This window comes from Atta cephalotes, assembly GCF_000143395.1.
Source record: "Atta cephalotes unplaced genomic scaffold scaffold00008, whole genome shotgun sequence".
In the NCBI taxonomy this organism is placed as follows: domain Eukaryota; kingdom Metazoa; phylum Arthropoda; class Insecta; order Hymenoptera; family Formicidae; genus Atta; species Atta cephalotes.
The window spans coordinates 2,064,158-2,082,483 of record NW_012130072.1 but is presented as its reverse complement, the minus strand read 5'-3'; the positions used below and the strand labels follow the sequence as shown (position 1 = coordinate 2,082,483).

Genomic DNA, 18,326 nt, shown 5'->3' with positions numbered 1-18,326 from the left:
AAAATTATTAAGATAATTTTATATTTATAAAATTATCTTAATAAGAATCAATAAAAATTGTTTTAGAAATTTTATTTTATTAAGTACATTAATTATCTACGTTAATTATTTTAAAAAAATTATGCCTCTTGCTTCCCTGGATCATCTTTTTTTTGAAAAGTATACATACATCGAAAAAAAAAAATGATATATCAACATTATTTTAATTTAAAATGATTTGTTAATTCATAACACTATTAATGAAACAAATAAAATTTTATTGAAACAGTATGATGTACATTTCTTTAATAATGTTATTTTATGTGATTTAAGAAAATTATTTTCAAATCTTGATATAATAATTAAAATAATCTTGATATAACATAATGTTGTTAATGTAACTTCTTTTTTCAGCGTATCCTATTCTTTTTTTTGTAATTTAAAGAAAACTCTAATCGCAACATATTTTTGCAACGTTCGCGCAATTTTTAGAATCTATTGCATGTATTTTGTAACTCTTAATGACAATTCGTTATCGTTATATTATCGCTGTGCAGCTTTTTTACTGTATATAATATGCGACGACAATAACAATACCGACATTGTCATTAAGTATTACAGAAGGCACAGGAAGTCTATTCTTTTATATCGCATACGAAAAATCTGTAATATACATAACATATAGAATTTTCTTCATATGCCATATTTTTCAGGAATTAAGCCTCAAACGTTTCATTAATTCTGAAAAAATATCGCACATGAAAATATTGCAGTATACGTTATATTCTAGATTTTCATAAGCGATATAGATTCAAAGAACATAGGCTTTAAATCCTTATAAATTTATCTTTTCCAGTTTGCATTCTTTTGCGCGGGTTTTTGTCTGAAACGCGATTTTATATTGGCACTCATGCTTTGACGAGAGAAAGAAGAGCAGAAAGAAACATGGAATGCATAGATAAGAGCAACAGACATGGAATTTGTGATGCAGTGTACAGCACATGATGTTTGGACAGCGTTAAATTATAGTCGTTAGAATCTAGAAAAACGTCTATTATCCGTCTTAACGTTATTGCTACGATTGCTGCAACTAATACCGTGATAAATCCACTTTAGTGTCCTTCTAAATGTCGTTTTTATATAATTTCAATTCTGCGAATTATTTCTGCTCTGTATGGTCGCTTTTTATCTTCAAAGTGCGTCGGCAACTGTCTGTTTAAAATTTACAAAATTCATCAATTTCTTCTGTATCGATGAAATTAGCAAAAACTAAATTAAAAAAATCTTAATCTTAAAATCTTATTTCGAAATAAAACGTTCCTGAGGCGGTGAAAAATTACGCTTATTATACAATCTTATGTACAGAAAACTCGCGGATATTTCACTTAAATACTATCGATAAAAATAACAAAAATTAATTTATATGGAGTTTCGCTTTGAATATTGGCGGAGAATCGAGTCACGCTTGTCTTATCATAATCCTATATACAGAAACTTCGCCATTACTATTGTTTGTTTAAGGCTCGTCCCTACTGAGGATCAACGATCGGCTTCAGCGTAGACAAGCCTTTATGTTATAAATTTATTACTTGCATTCTTTCGAATTACGAGAAAATTGTGCAGCTGTGCACAAGGATTAATATTATCGCAGCAGTTTGCCGAGATTAACGCCGCAGCCTCCACCACATAAGCGTTATTTCTTGAAAGTTACTCTTCGCTTTTTGCGCGGCGCAGCGATAATTCTTGCCATGTAAGTTCGCTCCGAAAAAGAAAAAAGAAAACTGCGCAGATGCTTCTCAATCAGATCGTTGGTTTTTTTTTGGCCGTACACTAGTCGCATCCATTTTTTATTTTTTCTCTCACCGGAATACGCTCATTTTTCTTACAATCGCACATCTCTCACAGCTCTTCACAAACTGTATCGCGAAGTTTTGTGCGAACACTCATCAAAAAGCGGAAAATTGGCAAAAATTATAAAATCATCAAAAACTATAATAATCTAATTTTTATCTTATTTTAATTTTAGTACCTAATGTCAAGAAAAGTTTAAAACTGTAGGCATCGAGGTGACTATACCTGAACAAAACAAGTTTAAAAATATAATTTTTATCTTATTTCAATTTTAATATCTAATGTCAAGGATTTCCCTCCTTTTTGAGAATAGAAAATCTTCTTGAACTAACGGACTTCAGTCAACTAGTGGACTTCATTCAATAATAAATCTTATTATTATTATTATTATTAAAATAAATTCTTAATATATTCATTCTTTTCTATAAATAATTTTGATTTAGTTCCTTGAAATTGATTAGTGTCTTTAGTCAACATAAATTAGTCAACATAAATTAAATGGTTCCACAGATCCAATGTCACTAAAGTTCAGTTTTTCATTTTCTGGTTAACTTGTGATTAGACTTAACTTTGATGATAATACAAAAATTATGTTTCTGTAATTACTACACTGATGATTTTGTAGTGATAACTTTAGAAGTTAATTACTACAAAACTATTAGTTAAGTGATAAACCACAATAATTACAAAAATACAATTTTTACATTATCTGATTAACCACAACTAGATAGAAAACCAAACCTGTGTTACATTTTGACCTTTGTTTTGGAGGATTAAAATTTCTATCAAGCAGACTAGATCTGAACGAAACAAAGTTTAAAAACCCCAATTTTTATTTTATTTCAATTTTAAATCTCCACCTGCAATCCGAGACTTTATTGGCACAAGCAAAATTTCACTCTCAAGTTTCATCCATATTTTGCTCAGAGGGAGTAAAAATATGATTGTAGATAAAGAGTTAATGTCAAGAAGATTTAAAAGATTGGCATCGAGTCAACTATACCTGAACGAAATAAAGTTAAAAATAAAATGTTAAAAGAACAAAATACGAACAGAATGCGATGTATGATAATGTGACAAATTTACATACGTGCATCGTCAAGATAACTTGCTTAAATTCAATGTCAGACGAGACCAGTAACAGTGCTTCCAAGCGATAGATCCGATTACCTCGCGCCACATTCAGGGATCACCTGAATGTTTAGGTACGAACATCGAGGAGAACGCGCGCTTTACTTTCGAGTCTATAAATATACGTAGAGACGACACAACACGCGACGCAACAACACGCGATCGGTGAATTAATTGCATCATCATCATCATAAAGCCACTGGGGAATTTTTCGCCAAAGCGTCGCGCCGCTGGTTATACATATGTATATTATTCGCACTGATTTCCGCAATTATTTCTTGCCCCTGTCGCCATCGATCGTCGGTCCTGCGTTTGTATATGTCACATGAGATAAAAAGAAACGTCGAATCATGAGGCCGAATTATAATTTGTCTGTCAACGAATTTCGACGACCTCGGCTCTCCCCTGTCTCGTATTCGTTTTATCGCGTTTGATACAGACTTGATAAAAACAAAAAATTTTATAAAACTAGATAAAAAGACTTGATAAAAACAAAAATTTTAGTATTAAATATACTCGTCGTCTTTTCAAAAAAATCTAATGTTTGAGACTGAGTATGATAAATTTGTATAATCTCTAATGTCATAACAAAAAAGATGTTAATTTGACTTTTTTGACTTTTATAGTTAGATTAATTGAAATTTAATAATCTTAATAATCGTGCTACATATTTTCATTTTATTGTTAGTGAAATCAGATTAATATTCTGCAATTTGAGAATTTTTTCTCTCTTTCTTTCTTTTTAATTTTAAAAATTAAGCTTCAAAATTTTTTTTATTTACAAGGGATTGCTTTTAAAAGTAGCTCTTTACATGTTATATAAGCGCTCACCGCGAAAATAATTGTATATTTATTATGCCTTTATTTTTACTGAAATGGCTTAGCATTGTATATGTCAACGTAGATTTGACTTTCTTTTAGTTTTTGATACAACGTATCATACTGCGTATTGCGCAAAAGTGTTCTATATAAAAAAAACAGCTGTAACAGCTTTAATAGAATCTACAATGACATTTTAAGATGTAAGCCTTAAGTTATAAGAAATTGATCAATCTAAGTTGAAAATGGACAAATTAAAATTTCCTTAAACTTGTTATAATCCAAGTTGAGATAATTAGAGTTCTGATTAATATAATCAGAATCTTCTGATTCGTTCGTTTTTTTTCTCAGTATATGAAAAGAGTAATTTACTATGATTGATCAATTTCTTATGGCTTAAAGTTTAATGAGTTTTATACAATAAACCGTTAGTAATAGATCAGAAATCAGGAGCGAGTTATAAGCGAGTCAGTCAAGAGAGTAGTATGTTATAAAACAACAATAAATCAGTGGTCAGTGATGAAATGGCGTAGAAATGGCGAAATTCACTTCTTACACTTCTTACAATTCAAAATTTAGATTGCGTTATGAATGACCAATCATATAGTATATTAGTATTTCCTCTGAAAACTATCCCCTTTTAAATGGTTGAAATTGACGTAATAATCTAGTATTCTGAATGTAAGTTTCCTAAGATTTATGACTTGTATAATTTATCACTAGTATATGCTATATGAATGATGACTAACAGCTTATTGTATATAGAAAACGTATAAGTACTACATGTTATTTGATGTTTTCCAGCAAGACATAGTGTAACACAGTAATCGCTTCATCTTTATTTAACATTGACAAAGATGTAATGATTCTGTGTCTGTGAAAAGTATTCAAATATAATTTTCCACTGGAAAAAGTTAGTGCAACATTGATTTTTGAGTGCAAATCGATTAACATATTTTCAATATTAATAAATAATTTAATCCTTTTGTAATGCGGTTATCGCAAACAAAGAATATATAAACAATTTAATAAGTCAGTGATATCTTATTCTTTTTTTTATATTTTTCTGATCTCCTTTTAAAAAATTATTAACTTATCAAATTGCCCACATATATAATTAAAAGGGTTAAATTATTTAACACTGAAAATATTTGAATTTATTTGCATTCAATTGCATTCAGTGTGTACCAATGTTGCATTAGTTTTCCCAATGAAAAACATTAAAAATGTCATTGTAGACGTTTCCGAGTGATTCGACGAATTGTCATTTTTTACTAGCATCTTGATAATCATCGAAAAATTTTAAAACACTTGTAAAAGATAATTATCGTCCGACAAATTTTGAATTTTAAATATTTTAAATTTTGAATTGAATGTAAAGTAAAAAGTGCGTCATTCAATGCACAATCAGTGAAAATACGTCTCATTTAATCATATTCGATATTCTATCACTATAGTAATAAAAATTATTAATTACATATAATAAGATGTACAAAATACGCTGAACAACCGTGTGTTTACTTTCGAGGAGCGATTAAAAAAAAACTTTTCTTGTTCACGACGGAAGAATTTGTATGTCATTAAATTAGCTTCAAATTGATCCTCAAAAGTATAATTTCGATATTAATAATAATTAGAGAGTTTTTGCAATATCGTGTATTCAGATATCGCAAAAATTCCCTATTAATAAAGAATTTCCACGGAATTTTCTAAGTTTTCTATTAATCGAGTAGAAACACGCGAGAAGACGAGAGGCGTAAATTCCTTCACTTTTAACATTAAATTTTTAATTTAACTCGAAATTGCATCAAATTTGACTGCAAAACTGAGCGTGAATCAATTGGACAAATCGTGAAATGCGACTTGTTTTCTCAGTATAACAGCGATGACGACAAATACACAATGCGATTTCACAACACGTTATTTTCGGGCACGCTTCGCATGACGCGAGGCACTGCCTTTTTCTTTTTCCCTCTTGAACTCTCGTCCCTCCGTTCTGAGAATGCTTCTTCTTTCTCGTTTGTATGTGCTTATGAGAGACGGAAACTAAAGAACTACATTCATCGAATGTTCGAGAAGGATCAGGCAGAGCAGGCCTTAAAATCGACGCAATTAGTTCCTGCGATTACCACGAGGGAGAGAAAAAGAGGGAAAAGATATCAGGACTGTAACGTTCATCCAGAAAGAGAGAAAGAGAAAGAACGAAAAGAAAAGAACAAAGAGTGGGGAGAACATCGACGTGGTTTAGAAACCGGTATATACCGTCAATGGGTTCGGTTTTTGTTGTAGACACGGAAACGATCTCTACATTTATTTCTGATAACGGCGATGATTGCATCGTACAGAATCGTCGTCGAGAAAACAACGCCGGTTTTTTTCCGACAGCCAGTCACCGGCCGGCAACAACGTGGTTTGTTGTCATCGCCAGAACTTGTAGACAACGCTGTGCGGCGTCCCCCGCCACGGCGTCACTTCCAAATTTAAATACGCAATTCAGGGTTCTGCCCGGATTCCTTGGCGATAACTGACTGCGAAGGAACACGAGCGCGCAACGTACCTCGGAGAACGTATCTCTCATCCCTCGTGCGTATCGTATATCCTCACGTCCGAGAAGCGCCGATGGTAATGGTGTGCCCGGAGCCGACGGTATATATCTGGTATAAAAACCGGCGATCGCGGATCGGCACACGAACCAACACGATCGTACCAGGAAAATTCACACGAGAGAGAATCGCAGACGCGCACTCATAACCGTACGAGCTCGAGAGGAACTGCCGGAAGCCCCTTCCACATGGCCGGCGACAATTGGCGGCACGCTATCCAATTGGCCGCCATATGACGAATCAGCGACACGAGCGCACCACAACGACCAATCGCGACGCGGCGGCGCGAATCCTCGGCCATTGCGCGCTCGATTCGAATGTATGTAACGGGACTAAGCGGGCATGCAAGAGACACATGATGGTACTTGTTAATTAACTGAAATTGCTGCCGATAACGATAATGGCGAACTGTTGTACTTCTGTATCTGACAATTGCCTGAAATGTACATGGCAAATTAATTATCAACCCTTATCACACATAAGCATATTTCTCGTTTCTCAATATTTAAAATTATCGTTAATAGAGTAGCATAATGATTTTCATTTAACCCACAAAAATTCATTTTCACGTGATAGTGATGAGGATTTAATAGAAAAAGTAATAAATAAAAAAAAGTAAAAAAAACATAAGAATATAAAACAGAATATTCTAAAAGTGGACGTTATCAATTTAGTCTTATCGCGCGTAAACACGTTTCTCATTTCTCAATGTTTAATGGCAGAATAATTTTCCTATAGCCCGTAAAACATTCGTTTTTATATATGATAATGATGAGTGTTTAAGATCTTCATTAGGAGGCCGAATGAGGTGATCTTTCGTATTTTTTTTCATATGGAAAATTAATATTTATCGATTTCAAACATTTTTGCATGTTTTAATATAATTATTATAGAGTACGTATAAATTTTTATGTGAAAAAAAGTAGTCTAAATTATAAAAATATAAACATTTAGTTTAGTGGCAGTTTGCCATGGCGTAACAATTTCGTATACATTCAGCGGTTGTAATTCTTGCCTGAATCAAAAAATTAAAAAAGATTTTTAATTTGTACAGAATATCATATAATTTAAAAAATCTATAAATTATAATTTTGTGCGACTTTGAAGAACAAAATTACGATTTTTACTAGGTAATAGCCATTTGTTTATGCAAAAAAATTGTAAATGTTAATTTTTATTTAATTTTTTAGGTTTACATAGAATAGTTAACTATTACCTAAAGAATGAGTCCAAAAGAAGTCAATCGAAACAAATACTTTCTTTTCAATCGTGTCAACACAAAATTTAAAAAAATGCAAAAAACCGATTTCGAGAAAAACCCGTTTAAAATTTTCGATGTATATATACTGTGTATATAGTGTTGTATATATCTGTATATATCTATATATACAAGCGCAGAATTTATACAGATTACTTCGAATTTCGTTCTAAAATTTTTGAGGAACATATTCTCGAAGAGTTGTATTATCGATTTATGGGGGAGGGGAAAAAAAAAAAAAAAAAAAAAAAAAAAAAAACAAACGAATTTTTAACCCTCTAATGTAAGAGACCCTCTTAATAGGGAAAACAAAATTAAGAACAAAAATTAGAATTAAAAACAGAATATTAAAAACATATATAGAAATGATTTTGTTTTAACAAATGTAAATATCTTTTGAGAAATAATTATTGTTTGCAAATTTGTACCTAAGATAATACGCAGAGCAATAAGCAATCATCACCTCATATATCTTATTTTAATATCAGACTAATTAAACATTTCATTTTTAAAATGAATAATTTTTTTCTACTGTATCTTTTTTTTCAAATTTAAGATAACATAATTTTCTAATACTAAAGTTACTTTATTATTTTTCATTAATTTAATTAGCGGATGAATAATCTTTATTTATCTTTTAATTTTTCATAATTAAAGTGATATATACCACATTGATTACTACATTGCTCTGAAACAATATTATCTATTTTTTATCATAAATAATCATGATTTAGAAGCTTTTCTTTCGTTTCTAAACATAATGAACATTTAAAAAATTGCTTATCTAATAATATAAAGATTTACGATATCCAATTTACGCTAACGAGACTCGTTTATCTGATATTCAACATTTCCGCTTATCGAGAAAGCGCATTAATAGCGTAAACGATGCTTTTTATTACCCTTATTGAACATCAATTTCCATTTTTTGCAATGCTACCGATGCGGGTTAAAATCAATTTCAAAGTCAATTAGAGAAACAGGTTTTCTCATACGGTATATTCGAATATTAGCATATCCGCTACTTCCATCAACTTACTATCTTCCGAACTTCCATGTTCATTAGACTGTACATGAGTCACAATAATGAAACTCATTTTCCATTTAGCGAAATCCAATTGACTTCGATAACGATATTTAAAAATTATGATTTTAGCGCCATCAACATTTTTAAAATTACAGTTGATTACAGCTATGCTTGGCATAGCGACATGGCATATAGGTCATTAATAAAGATAACGTATCTCCGTGACATAAAAAAACGGGAGAAACGTGATAATTTATCTGCGTGACATTCTACCGACAAGAAAATAGCAGCTCTGACTAATCTCGAACTTTGTTTATCCATGTAAGATCACGGATGTAACGGATGATCGATGCTACAAGTACTCGCTTCTGTTACCAAGGAGAGTAAAATGAGGAGACCATCCATTTGTGGATCGTAAGTACGAAAAGCGGGTCATTACAGGATGTACTTTTTAGACCCCTAGTCTGTAACTCTTAATGACAGTATCGTTATGTGGTCGTTGTGCAGGTATTGTATATGATAAAAAAAAACTGCAGTTCAACGATAATATAACGGTACTAACACTGTTGTTAAGAGTCAGAGAATGGAGATCTTAGTCACACCGAATGCACTGTGCATTCGAATGCAATTCAATTTTACTCTTATGCGATGCATTTGCATATGTAAGAAATGTGATATGAAAACTATATATAACACGCATCTACCAATAGCAGCTTATCTTACAGACTTGTTTTTTCGACTCTCAAAAAAAAGCGATATTGTTAATAAGCGATACTGTCCACTTTGCTGGGCAAGGAGTTTCTAGAACTATGTTCCCATTGCAAATTTTAGTAACGAGGCATTAAGAAACATCAAGAAACTTTTGGTAATAAGCATAACTTTTATAAGAAACATAATTAACTTGAGTCATGTAATTAAAATTATATTGAAGAGGACTCAGAAAGGTTGGAACGATTACATTTTTTTTATTTATATCTCTTAGATAATAAGTTTTTTGCATGCGAAGTTTCTCGTTGTATTGCAGCAATCGGGACATAGTTTAATGTTAAAAATATAGCGATTTCAGCATTCGAAAAATCGAAGATATTTTGCATCGTTTCTCAAAGACTCATAAAATACTTCGTACTGCGGTATGTATAATAACTAGCGCAATCTTATCGCAGAACATACGACGATGATTACATCGCGGTTAATCCGCTGACATGTCGCTGACATATACATTTCTCGATTTCGTCCGTTTCGATCCTCTATGACTTCCCGGTATAATTGAAGATGGAATCTTTGAATTATCTCTTAGGAGACAATTAAAACGCAAAGACACGGCTCACTTTCTACGTAGACTGAAAATGTGAGCGGCGAACGAATTCGAGATGTAGTTCGCCAACGACACGAACAGATTGCTCACCGCATGATAAGCGTAACCGTATACCAGCGCGGCGCACAGCCGGGCCCTTACAACGGACAAGTTGCACTTACTAGCAGCTTGCGGCGAGGGTGGCGACTCGTCATCGTCCACGACAGTATGCATGCCAGCGGTCTCAATACGCGCGACGTCGTCGTCGTCGTTGTCACCGTGGTCGCGCAGCGTTTCGTCGTCCGCATCGCGAACGTCTTTATCATTCGGTCGGACACGATTGTCTAGATCATCATCGTTTACTACCGAGTCCACCGGACAGACGTTCGCGTTATCGCGGTTAGAATAATCGTTGTCGTTCTTATCATCGTCGTCGTTGTATTTCTCAATTTCCATCGATGGTTTCTCGCTCTCGGGGGTGGGATCGAGCGACGACGATGTGGCGAGGACCGGGTAATTGTTGTCGTGCACATCCTCGCCGGCGTCGACATCGGTCTCCGGACCTATGTCCGTATAATCATATTCAGCATCGTCGTCGTTCCGGTGCTTGCCGTTCCTGGTCATATCGCACACGGAATTTTTCAAAAGTAAATCGAAATCGGAGCGATCCATGTCGTCGTCGATTAGCTGTTTGATATAGGCCGGTTTTACATCGAATTCATCATGATTCGACGGGATCGGATTATTCGGATCCATGTTGTTTAGTAATAGACCATTCGGTGCTTGATGCGTCAGAAGCGGATTCGAGCGCGAAGCGATCTCGATCGGCGGTGTCAGGAAAACCACGATTACTGTGATATTATCCAAGGAACCCGCACGCTTAGCACTCTGCAGCAAAGCCTGATGCACGTGTTTCAGGTCGTCTGAAAATATAAAATAGCGTTCCTTAGAATTTTCTTGCGGTACTTTGGCATCAACTATGATTATGTCTTATGCCCAATTTCTTCACTTTCAGATAAGTTGCAGATAATCTTATCCAGGAGATATCTCTATTATTTTGAGAGATATCTCTTGAATAAAGTTATCTAGAGATGAAGAAATTGCACATTAACCCGTAAAAATAACACACGAATTTTTTGATAAAGGAATATATGGGTTCTTAAGAGCTATTGAAGTTTTTGTTATTAATTCCTTTTTAAGGATTCTTTAAGTTTAAAATTGTGACAAATTATAAAATATAAAATTATTACAAATGATTATTTAAAAAAAAATTTTAGAGTTATCAAAGCTCCAAAAAATCTTAAGGTTATCAAAGTTCCTATGTTCCAGTTACGGATTAATTACTATTATATCGTCAAACATAAATTGAAAACCATTGCTTAGTCTCATTGTTAAGCCTTCTAAATTTCGTGGAAACATTCCGAAATAGAAGACTTGATGCGAGTACTTGAAGAGAGCAAAAATCTAACATTGGAAAAAGAAGAGTCTAGTATAAGTAGCTATCAAATGTTGAGTGAAATAATTTCCAAATATTCGATTCATATATTAGGTGTAGTAAAAAGAAATCCATTATTTTTCCATTCAATTTCATACAAAAATAATGGATTTCTTTTTACTACACTTAATATAACTAAAAATTTGAGTTACATTGAACACATGTGTTCCAATACTCATGTGTTCCAAATGGTCCACTTAAATTTACATGTTAATTTAACACAAGATATGTTAGAAGATAACAGAAATATCATTTAAATAGATAAATACAAAAAAGGTAATACTGACACAGTTTGTAAATAAACTGTGGAAGTATATTTTTTTCAATAAAATTCATATTTATGATATGCTAAATTAATATATATGATAAATAATATTTTATTCATTATCATAGAATTTATATTTGAACATCATTTTTATTACGTATTTAAACACATCATTTTTATGTTATCCACTTGTCATTTTGACACTAAAAAATGTTGAATATTAATTTAACACAAAATCTTTAAATAATATAATCACATTATGTTAAATTAGCAATCAAATGTTCAACATAAAATTTTAACAAATATGAGTGGACCGTTTTCGACACAAATACAAAATATTTTTTATTATGTGTTATATTAACCGAACATTTGATTGGAATTATTTTACTCAACATTTGCCAGCTTATAGGTTATAAGACTTTTTTTCAGTACAGAAATATTTTTCATATTGCGTTGTTTCATAGACAATTAACTTATTGGCGTGAGTCATGATAATAAAAGTACGGTTTATAGTCAGCGGAGTCAATGGCTCGTGAATAAATCGCGCTCGAAGATCACGCGATCACGTTTGAAGACCTTCGTAGCATTATGCGATATTGTTTTCTACAAAACACAAATTTATGTAATTGCATAATTCCTCGGGATTATTGCAAAGACAATTTGCAGAATTATTATTGTCACACTCTTCATCTATATTATAAACTGGATGTAACACAATCAATTATCTTTTGCTGGATCAATGGATTCTATAATATCTCTTGAATATTTAAATGTCTCATGTCATGCAAATTTTACGGTACTTTTACCGAGTACTGCATTTACTTCTTCAAGTGACAATAACCACTTCCTGTTTCTCACACGCATGGATAAATTCATAAATTTGAATGTTCCGTACTCTAGATTACAGGACATTTCTTTATATTGCTGTTGCTGCACAAAGATGTATTTTACATGAAAAAACTGTCATGAATATAAATTATATATCGTATCTTTTTATTTTTCATTAACTTTTTTTACTGTTATATTTTGTCTAAGAGAAAATCCAGGGAAATAAATGAAATTACTAAACATATAAAGTCAGATTCAGATTAAGCAAACAAGCGTGTACGAAATACAAATGAACAAGTTGCATCAATGAGTTCGAACTGCGTTGTTGATATTCCTGGCACCTTTCACATTCATTAAAGCTATTCATTCGCGTTTGTTTGCTTAGTCTGGATCCGGCTTAATGCGTCATACTAAATTTTTTTTTGCAACATGCCTTTCTCAAATGGCAATTTTATTTCACATTTAGCGAAATATTAATAACAATTATAAAGTGATGACAAATATACCAGTTTTATATATAGAATTAATATGCACAGTTGAGTAAACTGTTTTATAATTAACTGCATATAAAACTTGTTGTTACCTTTACAATTACCATTACTTTTTCTCTGAGTGTAAATTTAAAAAGAAAGCTTCAAACTGTTTCCTTTAAGTTTAGACAAATTCTACAATAATTACATAGACTGATTCCAATCTTTTTTTTTTCATTTTGAAATTAAGATATTCGGATATGTCTTTCCTTTTTTTTTGTATTTTTAAATTTACACACAAGACCCTTTCACATACATATGCTTTTCATGTATAGAATATCAAAAAAGATTAAAAATCCAGATATCGCATGTGTTCGAACGTCAGTCAAAAGTACTGCTGATAAAAGGCTGCTGATTTGCTTCGAAGCAGGGTTAACAAAGTCTGTTTTTTTTTAACAAATAAAAAAACATTGTGTTTCTTTTTAAACATATTTTTAATGCTTCAAACATGCTTTAAACAGTATTATTAAAAATATATTTAAAACATGTTAAAAACATTGATTAATATGTTTTAAACTGTTCAAAACATGTTTTTTTTACTGTTTCGAAAGGCATTCGATATTCAAACTTCAAAGCTTCTGCATTAAAAATTTTCAAAGATCGAAAGCTTTGAACTTTCGAACCTTCAAAACAATCTGCAGAACTTCCAAGAATTAAAATTCTACAATTACTAATAAACTTATCGATTCGTGCCATTTTGAGTATAACTGCGATTTGAATCTGTCTACCTGACTGTCTTCGAAACTTTAATTGTTAGTAACCTTTTAACTAAAGATGTGTAAATGAGAAATCGACTTATTTCGGAATATGCAAATGAAAATCTATCGATTGAGTTAAATCTATTTTCCTCGTAGTTGCAAGGTTAGTATGAAATTAGCACTCTATAAAATTGTTTTTTAATAACTTTTCTATCAGAAGTATGCAAACGAAAATTACATATACCTATACGTGCAAACGATGAGCAATCGAATGAGCTAGAAAGTTCATTTTTTTCAAAACTTCGGAGATCAACACACAATTTCTCAGTTAACTTAACCAGAGATTGGCGAAAGAAATCTTTATGCCCTTCTATCAATGTAGATTAGCTTTAATTTCAATTTATCTTACTCTTCAAAATTTGTTAGCATATTAATGCTTATTTCTATTAATATAGTTTAATTTTAATCTTGGCTTAACTATAACTCATCTTTTTTAATTTTAAGAATTAAATTTTAGATGTGATAAATTAGGACAAATGTCATTCCGCCTAGAGTTCTTTTACATCTCTATAGAGAGCCAAAATTTGCAACATCCCGATTTAGAATTTTGATCACTAATTGCATTAGTCATTCTCGGACAGAGATTTAGGAGGGTGAAGGTCTCGAGGGTGGACATCGCGCGCAGCATATTTTGCGATTGCAGATTCGCCGAATCAGGGAAGATATCAACCAATGCAACAATATATTGTGCGGCCCTGGTAGAAAGTACGTTGACCTACGCGCTATGCAGCCTATCGACGCCTGCGTAGTCCTCCCTCTCATCCGTCGTTCCTTCGTTCTCCGCCTCACCCTCGCCCTCTCCCCCCCCCTCCCTCGCTCTCTCATTTCATTTCACCTCTTACCCCGTTTACCGCTTACCTAACACGCTCACCTCTCGTCTTCTCTTTCATTCTCTTGAATTCGCGCTCTAGTGACTTTATTACACCGCAGGAACGTTCGCTCACCATCTGGGCGAAGGAGAGAGGGAAAAAGGATATTAATTTTCCATCGGTTTGTTTTTCGTATATCTCGCTACTACCCTTACTAGTATTCATCCTCCAATAATATCGTATTTCATCGCGAAGAAAATTCATTGAAATGATAAAATTCTTTCATTCGAAAACCGATATATAAATCAAAAAGGAACAGTTACTTCTATAAGACTATGTTCTAGTTTCATTATCTGCAAGCATCTCTGAAAAGCATCTGCAAGCATCTCTTTCTCTCAAGATTGAAAGAAAACTTCTAGTGATCCTAAATTCCATATTAATCTTTATAATATCTTTACACTGAGAAAAAAATTATGAAAATAGATGAAATTTTAATCATATCAATCAAAATTCTGATTTTATCAGGAAATTCTAATTTGTTCTTCAACTAGAATTCCAATTAATGCAAACAAACTCTTTCTAGTATAGTTCAAAGAGGCTATACTTAATTCTTTCATAGAAAAATTCTGCATTTATCTCATCTAGAATTATAATAGATTCTACCAAAGAATTCAAATTTGTTTTTTCAGCCAGAATTTCAATTAACGCAAACTTTTATTTCCAGTGTATAGTTCAGGGAAGCCCTATAATTCTTTCATAGAAAAATTCTTTACATCAACGATATAAACATCATCAATGCTAAGAGTCATCCCATTGGGGATATCCGGATATGGTGTGCTGGATGACGCACTGGACGACCATAGGGACCTATGTCCTATCGATCGATAATCGGATGTATCCACAATGAATATGTACGAGCTGATGGCAGGTGCGATAATTGGCAGGTACCTCGACGAACACGCTTGCAAATCAAATCGTCGCGTCGTTGCCACGACAGCGTAAAACTGCGAATTTTGTTCGTTTTTCGAGGAAAATAATATTACCGAGGAAAAAGCGAAAAAAAACTTCATTACGTGCACCATCGATTGTTCAGGGATTGAACGAACGCGAGTCGCATCGTTAACGCAAAGAGAGAGGGTGTGAATGAAGGAGAACGTGAACAAATGATGTCATCTACCGCCGCAGGATAACGATTATCCCTCTTTTATCTTCGCCTGACAAAGCGATTGGGTTTTTTTAGACTTAGGTCTTCAATATTCTTCGCCATAAACCATAAAAAATAGGGCAGATACCGCTCATTTAAATCTCAAAGAATGTATTTATTCCGTTTTTATTTTCCCCGTTCGATATCACACACTAAAAAAATATTAAATTCTAATAAATATTTGTTTGAATAAATATTAAATAAATATTTAAATTTCAATAAATATTTCTTTGAATAGTTCTATAAATATTTACTAAAAAATATAAACATATATATCTATTTAATACAAATACTGTTAATTTTATTTAATCATCATTTTTTCATTAAGTAAATATTTATTTACTATAAGTTAATATTTACTTAGCGCTATTAAAAAAAATATGTACGATTTAGTAAATTTTTTTCGGTGTATAAATAATATGTTTATTTTTATATCGTTTTCATACATAAAATTTGAATAAAAAAGGAAACAGTTTACAGCTATGATAATATCGAATAAAGAGTTCATTGGGACAGAAAAAGAATTGCCATGAGAAAACGAATCTGTCTTTTGTGCGACTGTCAAATAATCTTGCTGTTATAGAGGGTCAATGAATTTTAATCCCGTCTTTTTCTCATCTGTTAAATGTGATGACAGAAGTGACTAGTCAAGGTCACTTATAGCGACTGGTCGCATACATTGATAGTGAAGCTATGATAAAACCAATGAATGAAAGCCTCGTGCAAAGATAGCACGCTACCTAACTCGAGGGGCTGTGCACGCACACGTAACATAACAACATATCATAATGATCCCACATGGAGAGTTGAAGGATAGTCTTACAGCCCTAAGTGTCCGTATAGATAGCGTTAACACGCAATACAATAATCAAATTGTGGATGTTTTATATCTTACATTACATTAAGCTTGACAGAATCTCCCTAAGGCCGAAATCATACTACATTGAAGAATAAGATTGAAGATTGAAAGATTAAAAGATTGAAGTTTGTTCAATCAGAACAAAAGGAGCCAAAACTTCTTTCTCATTGGAAATTTCAATCTTTAATCTTTAATCTCTTCAATGCATAATCTGATTCCGACCTAAGGGCTTCTTAAACATATCTATGGAATTTTTTAATTAATCAAATTAATTTAAGATTAGTTGTTTTCTTTCAAGTTTTGGAAACGTACGCAAAACTATAATAAAAGTGTAAAAGTTACAAATATATAGTTATTCATTTATATAAACTATTAAATTAGTTTATATACTTAAAGAGGTAATTTATATAAAAATTAAATGTCAATTTTTAAAATAGTCTTCATACAATTTCCTACTAAAATCAATTTTACAAATGGATAAAAAAATCCGTGAATAAAAAAAAATGCGTATAGTATTCTGTGTCGTTGATATAAAATAATGATAATAACATAGGAAGAGCATCGAGTGAATTTTCTGAATCGATTTTTTTTAAGTACTATATAAAGTCCTGTTCACAATAGAAAAAAATTTAGGAATACGAATTATTAAATATTAGAAATTAAAAAATTAAAAATAAACATAGAAACGTATCGCACAATGGATATCGCACAAATAAAATATAAAACAGATATTTCTGTTCCTATTTTTTTTTATTGTATGCAGGACAGTTTGTGATCCTACATTTTTCTTCGTGATTATTATTCAACTGCACAAACTCACTAATGAGGTCCCATGTATGCGCAATTAACTCGTCGCCAATACCATTTTTGAATCATTAATACCACAGCTAAATACGTTGCTTGAATCAATAACTTTCGAAATATTATGACTGAAATCGTCGAGAGAGAATTGCTCATCTGTAATTTTAACCATCCACTTGAATCATATTTTTATTCCCTCTGCAATCTGGTTCTTTTTTTGTTCATGACAGGTTTTTTTTACTAGATGTTCTAGATTTTTTTTAAAAAGTCTTGAAAAATACAAGATATTTTTCAATTACATTACATTATTCTATTACAATACATTACTAAATAGATATTACAAGTTTAAGGAAGGAACCGGACTCCACCCTCTTTCATTTCGGAGAAATATGAGAATGATATTTTGCCTGTGCCAAAAAGTTCCAGAGGATCGATTGTGTTTCTTGAATGACATAAAAATTACAAAAAGGAAGCAAAATCACTAGAATAGTAATACAAGTTTGAATAAAATAAGATTTAAATTAAATTTTCAAAGTTCAAGATTTTTTCCTGTTTCATATTCCTTTCTTCCACACAATGATAGAGTTACCTTCGAACTTCAAAAATTGAATTCAAATTTTATTTTATTCAGAACCGTGTTTGAAATTGTATCACCTTACCCTATTTATCAACGGTCGTCACTTGTTAAATTTGCTCATTTTTTTTTCGTAATTTTCACATCGTTTCAAGATAATTAAGCCTTAAATTACTGTTCACGTTATACATTTTACATTATCCGAAAACAAAGTGCCTTTCATATGATCGGTTACAAAGTC

General features: G+C 32.0%; 1 protein-coding gene across 1 annotated transcript in view; it reads right to left on the bottom strand.

Moving 5' to 3' along the window:
* LOC105627337 overlaps positions 1 to 18,326 on the bottom strand; it is a 69,210-nt gene that overhangs the window by 9,957 nt on the left and 40,927 nt on the right. The window contains exon 8 of the mRNA XM_012208623.1: positions 10,145 to 10,885. Within this exon, the coding sequence (XP_012064013.1) occupies positions 10,145 to 10,885 (741 nt within the window). The remainder of the gene's footprint in view (positions 1 to 10,144; positions 10,886 to 18,326) is intronic.